The 11,745-nt window shown below is 38.4% G+C and overlaps 1 protein-coding gene across 1 annotated transcript; it reads right to left on the minus strand.

Moving 5' to 3' along the window:
• Positions 1-3,026: 3,026 nt before the first annotated feature.
• Positions 3,027-5,432, minus strand: LOC149968902 (zinc finger MYM-type protein 1-like). The gene has a single exon (XM_090169350.1). The coding sequence runs from the start codon at positions 5,430-5,432 to the stop codon at positions 3,027-3,029; it is 2,406 nt and encodes an 801-aa protein (XP_090025476.1).
• Positions 5,433-11,745: the final 6,313 nt, after the last annotated feature.

Below are 11,745 nucleotides of genomic sequence, written 5' to 3' on the forward strand. Positions count from 1 at the left end.
TCCCACCCATTATCTGTTGATAGTTCGGCTTATCACGCTTCCGTGATAATAACAAGTTGGCAAGCCAAAATATACCTCTCCTCGGAAGAATTGTCCCTAGCGGTATTAATTTTTCGAGACGACCCTTAAAGATATCTCCGTAATTCCGAGTTATTTACTAAAAACGTAATCCCGGTTCAATCCTGCCCGGTATAAAATTTTAATTATAATTAAAATAATTGAGACGAAACAACCGAGTATAATTTATTCAGAATATTATAAATTAAGTAGTTACAACAGCGAGTTAGACGTACTAAAACAATGCACAATTGAATTTAACCCTATTTACGGTACAAGTTTATCAGTTAAATATAATACGAAGCCAATTTTAATGAAAGAAATATCTACAGAGGGTATTTGTATTTTTCTCGCTTACGAAATACTTGCCGCATCTTTAACGCTCATTTTATTTCAAATTAAACAGCTTAATCGGTCGAGAAAACGTTTAAAATAAATTACGAAGTAATGACGACCCCGTTAAAAACCAGACCAACATCAGTGTAAGCGCACGATGTATACAACTCGATAAAAATATACGACTGAAAAAACGAAATAAAATACAAATAAAACAAAAGATTTATAATTAAAAAACCTGAACCTAATAAAACGTGAAAATACCCTCAACGTCACGCACATTCGAAATACGCAGAAGTAACGTTATACTATATCTAGTTTAAAATATTAGAGTATCAAAAAAAAGAAATAACGAATAACAAAATACACAATGACAACCCAAACAAATAGGCCTTCAGAAACAAAACTCATAGAAAAATATTATAACGCAGTCAAGCAATCAGACTTCAGAATCAAAATAATTCATAGAAAAATATTATAACGCAGTCAAGCAATAAATTAGTTCAAATACTTAGAAATCAAGCAATAGAAAATATAATATCAAGAAGCGCAACACCTTACCATTCACAAATACGATTTTTCACGTTATTATAATGAAACCGGATAAGCTTTTGGGCATAACTTACGCTCTTAAAGATTACTCTTAAGCCCCATTTTCATGCTCGCTGGTAGCGGGTAAAAATCGACCAAATCCGCTTCAGCTATACACTTTTTCACTTTCCGCGTCGATCTGTTTCAAACAGATATTTTAGCTTTATTTTCACGCTTGCGAGTCGCGTAAGCGAATTTTGACGATTTTTATCCGCTACCAGCGATCATGAAAATGGGGCTTAAGACTGGACGATTTTGCGGGAAAAAGGAAATAAACTTAAAAAATAGTAGATACAAATATAAGACAGAAAAAACCAACAATACCAAAGATTAGACAAAAAGAACGTAATCTCGATCATTTAAAAAACACAACAATCAAGATTTGACCTTTAAAATTTCAGACGTAAAAAATGTAGACTTTAAAAACCATTAATATACTCTTCTGCTAAGCTGAGCTTATAATTGTTTTTGGGCCGTAACATGTATCGGTTTTTCTGTGGTAGAACACTCGCGTGTCATGCAGGAGGGCTCGGGTTCGAATCCCGCCCGATGCGATCGCAAAATTGATACTAAGACGAAAACCGTAAACAATTGGTGGAAACCATGCCATTGGGACGTTGAGACGTTTATCGTAACCCTCAGCACTCGGTCCGTCCCAAAGGTCAGTATGAAAAAGTTGGAGAGCAACCAACCATACATACAAAACGCATACACAACAAAATCATCACCCACAACCCATAACGCAAACTCAACATACCCACACTACACATTGATGAATACGGAGATTTCATAAGTCCAGAAGTCTACGCTAAATATGGTATGGTACCCGAAGTTCGAGACAACGACTCAACAAAGAGCGATTTCATTCAAGTGCAATTGAGTCCACCACTTGAATCAACAGCCGATCCAGCAGTCGAGCCAGATAGCAAACAAACTGCGGAACCAGAATGCGAACCGGAAACGAAGCCCCCAGAAACGAAGAGAGGACCTGGAAGACCTAAGTTGCAACGTACGGGAGGACCTGGAAGACCTAAAAAGATCTATAACATGGTTCCTCTACAAAAGGAAGTCCAAGATGATCCTCGAAATGAAGCGGTAAACCTGATTGGTATTCCAGACCCGACGAACGTAGAAAAGGCGATGTCTTCAGAAGACGCTGTTGATTGGAAAAAAGCGATCAAAAGCGAATTCATATCTCAGATAAAGTCCAAGACTTGGGAAATAACCACAAAACCAGAAAATCGCAAGACTATCGGGAGTCGTCTCGTCTTCCGAACAAAGTACGATGGAAATGGTCAAATCGAGCGACGTAAGGCCCGTCTAGTCGCCAAGGGGTTTGCGCAACAGCCTGGGCTGGATTATCAAGAAACGTTCGCCCCAGTCGTCCGGTCCAGCTCAATTCGACTACTGATGGCACTAACCGTGGAGCTTAATTTAATGGTTCACTAAATGGACGTAGTAACCACTTACCTTAAAGGGATAATGCAAAGCCGAACCAGCCTATTTTTTATCGATTCGCATACCTAAAACTTGTACAAAAATCATACCACCGTGTCTGTCTGTGGGTCCAGTGGCGTCGCCAGGATTTCTGTTTTGGGGGCGCTTAAGCGCCTGTTCAGGCCCCCCCCCCCATACAGGTTGATAATGTTTTTTCAAGAAAACTTCGGTCAAACTTAGTTAGCGTTGAAAAAGTGAAGGCTTCTCTGTCCTCTCCTCCTTTCACCCTCCGTAAACCAACCAAATAAATTAAAGGTATATAACGAAACGCTTTCAGAAAATAAACCATTTTATTTCTGAAATAGAAATAGAAACCCTTTTATGAGTTTAATCAAAACCATGAAATCAAAAGACCGATATAACTTTTTAATTTCAGTAATATTACTTTTTTAGCATTGCCTACAATATCGAGACTATAATAAAATAGCATAAGTAGTGTATATTCTTGACGAACGCAAAAAATTTAATTTCCCCCGATGTTGTTGGTCCTTTAACTTTTTAGCATTTTTCAAAGTTTGACCTCTGCATATCAACGGTTAGTCTCGTTAGTGAGTATGACTAATTGTATAGTGTACCAATTTGACTCTTCTAGCATGTTGGCTTGCAAATTTTTCGATAACACAATCAACGCACAAATGATGGGAATGTTCTCTTTCAATTGCCAATATGGCTAGAGATGACAGCCTCACTTGACCCATCGTATTTCTTAAATAGTTTTTTATTCGTTTTAGTAATGAAAATGAACGCTCACAGACAACAGACGTTACCGGTATAGTGACACCAATTTGTAACAATTTCCACAGTTGAGGGAAAAGGTTTCTGGGCAATTTGTTCAAAAGGTCACTTATGGTATGTGGCTGGTGTTTCTCTTCTGTGTTTCGCAAAAAGTTTTTCGCAACTATTATTTCAGCAGTTGGAATTTCAATTCCGTAAAAAGAACAAAACCCCACGAGTGACTCTTCCGCTAAAAAATTTTCAGGATCTTGAATCATTAGTACTGGGGTCATCGTGCTCATGCCTTTCAAAATGTCCATGTTTGGTCCAGCAAGGAACCTATCTTTCAGCTCGTTAATCATTCTGTCAATTACAGCATAGTAAAGAGTAGTTTTCATTTCGGACCAATGTCTGTGGCCGGTTGTTTCGTATATAACGAAAGTGTTCAAAGTTTTTGGGACTTTTCTTATACGCTTTGGTCTTGGTTCAGCTTGAGTGGGACCACCTGTAACAGCAGCAACGTTTTCTGTCTCACAATCAACTTGAATTCCCAAATGTTTGGCAAAATTCTCGGCTTCTTCGTACAGAGCGTCATACTGGTCGTCATTTCTAAATTCCTCTAGTGTTAATATTACGGCATTTACGCCAGAGATAGCTTGGGACAGATCAAAGTCTGATGATTGGAGCTGGTTGTTCAAGAGTTCCGTTACTGATAAAAGCTTTTCGAACACCAATAATGTTACGATGGTCGAAAATTTTGCAAGAAATGAGTAAAGTCCCGCAGCCTTGCATACATCTGCACCGTCATCAGGTTGACTCAAATAATTTAATAACGCTGGATAGGTTTTTTTCACGCCTCTAACGGATCTGACCTGGCAACCCCAGCGAGTCTGAGACAACGCTCTTAGCTCAGTATTACCGATATTCAACGTCTGCTGAATTTCTTTGAATTTCCTGTGTGCAATGCCTGACGTAGAAAAATAAGACTGTAAACTACCTAGCAGACTGAAAAAATCTTTGGCTTCTTGAATATCACGACAGGTATCGACTAATACCAAATTAAGCCTATGAGCATAGCAGTGTATATATATTGCCATGGAATGATCTTCTCTGAAAAGCCTTTGTACTCCCTTGCACCTACCGCTCATGACACTAGCTCCGTCATAACCCTGGCCGACGCAAGTAGCTGCTCCAAAATCATATTCCTTAATTTTGTCACATAAAGTTTTTTTTAAGCCAGCGGCACTAAGATCCCTGACATCTTCAAAGCACAAAAACCGTTCGTGCAATTTATTGTTTAAGAAATATCGAACGCAAATACTCATTTGTTCCAGTTTGCTAACGTCTCTAGTGTCGTCACACAAAATTGAGTAATACATAGAATTTTTTACTTCTGATATAGCTTTGTCTCTTACAATATCAGCACTAATTTTCATTAAGTCATTTTGTGACGATGGGGACAAGTAAGACGCATTTCCAGGAAAATGAGTTAACAGGTTTTCGCCAAAAATCGGATCGAACTTGGAAAAGGTTCGCAAAATTTCCAAAACATTTCCCCTATTCAAGGATTCTGAACTTTCACTGTGGCCTCTTTGGGCAATTCCCTGCCTTGCAGTTAGTAACAGAATTTCTATAACTCGGTTCAGATAAGATCGGTTTTTTCTAACCTCTTCTACGTTAGCATTCAATGAGAGAGAAACGACTGTTCCGGTCTTTTGGCTAGCCTTAAATCCAGCCCACCCTTCGGTAGCTTTCTTGTGAATTAGTGTATGTTCATGTTCGTTGAGCCTTCTCACTGCGTGTTGCCAGTCTCTAAATCCTACTGATATAAATACATCCGCACATCTAGCACTATTGGGTCTAAAATGTCTGCAAGCGTAACAAAATGCAGAATCGAGACTAACGCTATACTCTAACCACTTGTAATGGTCGAACCAACATCGGTTGAAAGCCATATTTTGCTTACCACTAGCTTTAAAAGGATATTGAGGGAGTAGTGGTTGTCTAGGTGCTTCATATTTTGTTTTAGTTAAATCAGTTAGAACTGCACTGAAATCAGTGCTTGACCCATTTTTGTTATAACTGTTACTCACAGAAAAAACGTCGACTTCGTTATCATCAGCATCAAAAGGCCCTGGCGAGAAAATGTCGACTTCATTGTTCTCGGGACTTGGATGATCTGTGGTTTCAACCGTTTCATTACACTTTGATTTCGATCGTATAACAAACTTATCCATCAGCTACGCCGTTATAATTTCCACTGAGTATTTACTATGTTATATTTAAAATATTTTAATTACACGGCGATCTTTGTAATTTCCGTAAAAAAACACGTCAATACCGAGTTTACCGACAGCGACTTCCCGAAGTTATAAAGTATTAATCCCTCACCGAGTTCTAGCGTTGCCAGATTTCTCTGAACGATAATTATTGTACAAAGGGTAAAAAAAACAATATAAAATAGTATTATTTACTTTTAATTTAAAGTGTTTGTTGCATAACATGCAAATAACTGTTCTCGTGACGTTTCTTTATGTGGAGTTGATGTAGTCAATATCGACCATAGAAATCGGAATAACTAACTAGAACGATTTTTGAAAAATTTCCGCGCTATACGATTAGAAATTCTGATTTCTAGGGTATTGACTATCGAGTGATCAGGCAACACTTGAACGTGGGCTAAATATTTCAAAAAGGGGGGCACGACATTTAGCGAATGTAACGGGGAAATCGTACCGATGGAGAAGGGCATTGCTTTTGAGGGAGGGGAAGATAACAAGCAGTGGCCAGAGGGTGAAAAAACCGAGAACTTTCGTCTAGATAGCTCGGCACGATTTTTGGAATGGTTGATTTTCTGCTACAGGGGATGGTTTTAGGGAAATTTTAGGCGGTGCTTTTTGCAAACTTTAGGAGGTGATTTTCGGTAATTTTAGGAGGCGCTTTTCAGGAAATTTAGGAGGCGCTTTTCGGGAAGTTTAGGAGGCGCTTCAGAAATTTTTCAGGCGGCTCAAGCGCCGCCTAAAACCGCCTAGCGACGCCCCTGTGTGGGTCTGTCTGTCAGACCTGCGAACGCGTTCGCATTTTCGGGGCAAAGGGTAATCACTGCGTACCCAGTTTCTTAGAATCAGGGAAAAGTTTTTTCCAAAAGCGCCCTCTTTTTGTCATTGGGTGCAGTATAATTTTTTAATCGGCCGGGATTCGAACCCGAGCCCTCTTGCACGACAGATGAGCGTTCTACCCCAGAACCACGGATATGGTTACGCTCCGCTGAAAATTAAAAACTATTCCTAGGAGAGATATTTTTTGGCTTGCCAACTTGTTACATGTACAGAAACAGTAATGACCTGTCAATAATACGGCAAACTGAGCTTACGAAACATAAACCGCCGGCGCTCTTATCTCTGTGTACTGTTGAAATTACAATACCGTACTGTAAATTCTAAAAACCAGTAAATACATGTAAATTATACGGCATATTGCTGATAAACACCGAAAACAACTTGGTACTGTTTTTTAACCAGTATCAATAGAGACGAATGTACAGTTACGTCTGACAGTGATGGGACTTGGACGCAGTTGATTCATTCCATCGAGCGAAATAAATGCTGTCTTCACATTCAGTAAAATCGATCACTCTTGCACGCGAACTATCTCACCTTAAACTTAGCAAAACAGAACTAAACTACAGCCAGTTTGAGAAAGAAGCCCTTGCTTTAATTTTGGTTGTTACAAAGTTTTGTGAGTATATCCTGGGATGAAAATTCATATTACTCACAGCTACACTTCTTTCTCCTGAGGAGCAAATACCAATCGCAACTGCATCGATAATTCCAAGATGCATGCGCTGTCACTCTATCTGCATACGATTATGATATCAAATACCCACCAGGATTCAATAATGGCATCCCAGACGCCATGAGCTTTACCGATACCATTCTACCAATACCAACAGAATACATCCTGACAAAAATATCCACTTCATTGCAATTATGCAAAGACATCGTTCAAGTTATAATAAAAATAAATTGAAATTGGCATTTTTCCTTGTGTATATAGATTAAAAGAAATACTCGACTTTTACACAATTAAAAATACTTTATTATAATAAAGCACTACATGTTTCGACGTGTTCTCACGTCGTCGTCAGGTGCATAACTGATTCTTATTGTCGAGCCGCGCCTTGGATGAAACCACGTGTTTAACAAAAGTTATAATAGCCAACCTCACCCAATCTTAGCGCATGTACCGAAATTCATTAAAGACGGATGGCCTTCAACGTCATAATCTGGATCCATATTTCTATTCCCGAGCAGTTCCATATATAATCATTCTCAATGGGCTACAAGATGGTGATCTCGGTATTACCAAGACGAAGTGACTTGTAAGAGCTATAGTCTGGTGGGCGAAACTTGACGTAGACATCGTAAATCTAGTATCATGTTGCTCAGAGTGTAAACAACGATCATCAATAGCGACCGTCAGATGATTCAATGGCCAAGGACAGAAAGAGCGATGGAACGAGTTCATGTCGATTATCTCGGTCCTATTGGCAAGTACGTGCTTTTGGTTTTGAAGATGAATTAATTTAAAAAGATTTATAACATGATTAAAAAAAAAGATGGCAAAGGCTTTAATAGTAGTCTCGTTCTCCTTTCGTATTTGTTTTTCATTCGGGGCTCCCAACTCCACATTTTCACCATGACCAGTAGGACGACACTTGTATAGCTTATTGATACAGGGATACAAAACTGTGCAATAGCAATTTCACGTACGCGTTATATTCATATGGAGGCCTGAAAATATCCCAATTCAACCTCGCCAACGGAGTGACAATGGTATAGTTCGTTAGCAAGGAACAATAACTAACCAACTACGTATCAATGACATTAAGAGCAATTCGAGAGTCCGGCATAACAGCCTCCATTTGACGCACCACCAACAGAAATATCGGAACCGGAAATAAGAAAAGTTAGTGAGTTATATTTTTCGCCCGTATTCTTTCGCGTATTGAAAGTTAGCGGGTTTTGCTGGGTTTTTAAATGTTGGTTAGCTCTTCAGTCGGCTAATTAAAGAACAAACTCAAAGTGAGCTCTCCCAAAAGTTATTAGGAAGAATACGAAGTTTTCTGAAGAAGGTTTTATTATGGTGCCGTAATTTTATTATGTACAAATCAAAAAGACCCCAGATGAAGCCGGGTATTAAAGCTAGTTCTTTATAAAAGTAAGAGACTCCTTCTGTTAAAGTCTGTTAAACAACTAGAAATCTTCATAATGGCCTTTCGATATAGATTTCATTCTAAATTGACGATTTGGACTAATTTAACAACAAACAAGCTGCTTTTCTTCCTAACTTCTTATGTCGCTGCAAGGAGGGTAGGAAGGGAGGCGAAGTAGGAGGGAAGAAGTTTAGCGCGAACTCAGCGGGAAAATTTCGGAAAAATGGCGGCAACACGTAGCGTAGCGGCCGCAATCTTGCCGCCATTTTTCCGAAATTCTCCCGCCGAGCGTGCGCTAAGCTTCTTACAAGGATGCTGGCGCGTTCAGCTCTCCTACTTCGCCTCCTTTCCTATCCTCCTTGGTCGCTGGTAATTTAATATTATATCATGATTAAATTTCCAACGTGTTCGAATAAAGATTAGTGCTTTTTTAAAGCCGTTGTAAACTGAGAACTACACGGTGGGAATAAAGTGAAATACGCCGCCATTAATTAATAGTTAGTGTAGGGAGCTGTTGGCTCGATCTCGTGGCATGCAGGGCTTGCCACCACCCTCCTACGCATTGTAACCCGGCCACCTGAATTAAGGGCTTCAAAAGTCGCATGATGACTTAGGCCTAAGGTGGTGCCTTGGGTATTAGCCTAGCTGATTATTATTATTATTATACAATTAAATACACGATGACGACGACCATTAGCAGTTAGACTACAGTGCTACGGGAAATTAACCTTAGCACGTCCCATATTATTGTTTCTGCTACAGCTTAAACTTTCAACTTGGAAGGGAACTAATATAGTAAAGCAAGGTACACGAAAGGTAATAATATATTTTGTACAGTTGGACTAAACTAAATATAATATGTAAATAGGACATATTTTATTGATTTTGTTTACTTACTTTGAAATTTTTCTAGGGGCACAATTATATTAATAAGGGGGCCCCGGGACTTTTTGAGGGGGCACCACGGGGTACTCTCAGATTTTTTGAGGGGACACAAATAATTTTTGAGTGGGCCAGGCCCCCTCAGGCCCACTCGCTGGCTACGGTACTGAGGCTTAGATCTTGCATTTCTACCTGAGACTGGGTAGCCTCTGGTACAATTTCAATAATGTCTTTCCCCAAAAAAGGGTTGGAACAGCATCAAGCTTCAGCAGCCTGGGTTTAGGTACTACCGAATTGTTGAAACTAAATAACGCAAGCTGATTCCTCACAAAAATTATCCAAAGTAAAGTGACAAGAGCAGATACGACTTTATGTTAAAATTTTAAAATTTGGTTCTCCCAAACTAATTTCAGAAGTTCCTCATTTTTGGGAAATACGTGAAATAGTTTCCTGGATTGTTGTTACGCAACCAGGAGCAATACAGGGAAATTAATGATTTGGAGCCATATCACAGACTTGAGTAATAAAAAACGTGGAGTCAGCATTAGAGGTAAAATATAAAAAATAGAATGAACAAATTAATAATACCTTTCTGACAAAAAAAAGTGTAAACGTATTAATACAATGTATAAGCACTTAAGAAATAACAATAACAAGTAAAGGCCTACTTTCAGAAAAACCGCGAATATGTCACACCTAAATAACGCGAGTCAGATGATATATCATACATGACGTATGTTGTAAGTGAGGAGAACTAAGGTAGTACCGAGAACAGCCGCTAGGTATCTGAAAGACGCAAAACATTTAATTTCTGGTATTAATTTAAAAAAATATAACAAATAAGTTTATAATAAAACATATTTTTTTGAACCTGCAGACCTTAATTAATTAAAAAGTTCCAATTTTTTACTGTTTTCAATCTATGTTAGATCGCATCGGTAACGCTTTAAGGTATGCAACAACGCATCAGTTTTCGAACATGTTCAGTTTTTAATATGACATTTAAATATTTTCAGTTTCAGAATGTGTGTTGAATTTCAAAGGCTTTTAAAATGCTTAACTGCTCCATGTTTATTGGATATATTATACTTAAAGTCAGTTAAAAATATGTAACAACTTCAAATATTTTTCTTTCAGAATGCTACACATTTTATAATTCTTCAAAATGTGATACGATGCTTTTACAATATGTTACTATTCTCAAGTTGTGGATTTCTAAGCAGATCTCACTCTTTGAATATCATTTCAAGCCTGATGCCGATTATTTTATGTTTGTCATTTTCTCTTCAAAACGTAATATCGGTGGGCGATTTCGACGCAGAAGACGATGATTGAGAGCGACGTTCCGCAGAGCCAGACGCGGAAAACGGGCACCAAGAAGGAAATTGCGATAGCTCTAAGAGGAATGCTCAAATCTTTCGGACCAATTCGTTCCCAATAAAATTCAGAGAGTATGTCACATAGTCGTCTTTGTCGGGTGTCCACATATCTTGAAACGCTTTAAAACATATTGCTGTTAATATTATTATAAAACTAGTAGGACCTTTCCTCAAACTACACGGTTCATTTTCTTATTGAATTGGCCTTCATAAAATGTTGTTTAATAAATGTTATTTCATACTTCAACCTGTATACATCGAGCCTGTTTTATTCAAATATATTGTTCCACGTTTCGATAATCTCACTAGTGGAATCAGGAGATTCAAAACGGAAATACTTTAACAAAATGTATAAAAGGATTTCTCTATTCCATCGTATTATGCAAAGGTATGGTCTCAAAAAGCCCCTAACTGGCACTTTTTAGGATGAAGTGTAAACAAAATTGGCTAAATAACAACTTCTTCGCCCCTGATCGCTAAAGATTTTAAATGGACTACCCGTCTATCAACGGTATGATATTTCCTATCCTACTGATCCTTCTTTACCTACATGTTTAGTAGGAATCGGCTACACTGTACGTCAAATATACAAATCCCTTAGGGTTTAAATGTCCAAACGACTGAAAATATTGCAAATATATTTTTCCACTAATAAACTCATTTCAGAAAAAAATACTCGAGAATACAGGGTGTTACGGGAACGTTTGTCTAGAGTTCAGGGACATGTTCTATCGGTCCTAATGAGTGGAAACTGTCTAATGAACACGGGTCTTTCAGTGCTTCGTATCACAGATATGGGCTACCGAAAAAACTATCCTAAAAACCAGACACAGCCTGATATCTAACGAACCAAATGGTTTTAATAAAATCATCAGTTGTTTTTTTCGGTGAAGCGAGCAAATCAATAACAACTGAAAAGCGATCATTAAATATTGTTAAGAAGTAAGATAAGTCTGAGAATAAAAACCAGCAGTTTAGTTCACTTCAGTGGTTGGCCCGATCTTCAGATTTCAACCCACGCGATTTTTCCCTCTAGGGCGATCTGAAGGATTTAGAGTACAAAACCGAAGTACA

The sequence above is a fragment of the Leiobunum rupestre genome, chromosome 1 (assembly GCF_980474605.1).
Source record: "Leiobunum rupestre chromosome 1, qqLeiRupe1.1.hap1, whole genome shotgun sequence".
Classification (NCBI taxonomy): Eukaryota; Metazoa; Arthropoda; class Arachnida; order Opiliones; family Sclerosomatidae; genus Leiobunum; species Leiobunum rupestre.

Bases quoted from the DNA above. Each gene is read 5' to 3' on its own strand.
- LOC149968902 (XM_090169350.1), bottom strand. From the start codon at position 5,432: ATGGATAAGTTTGTTATACGATCGAAATCAAAGTGTAATGAAACGGTT.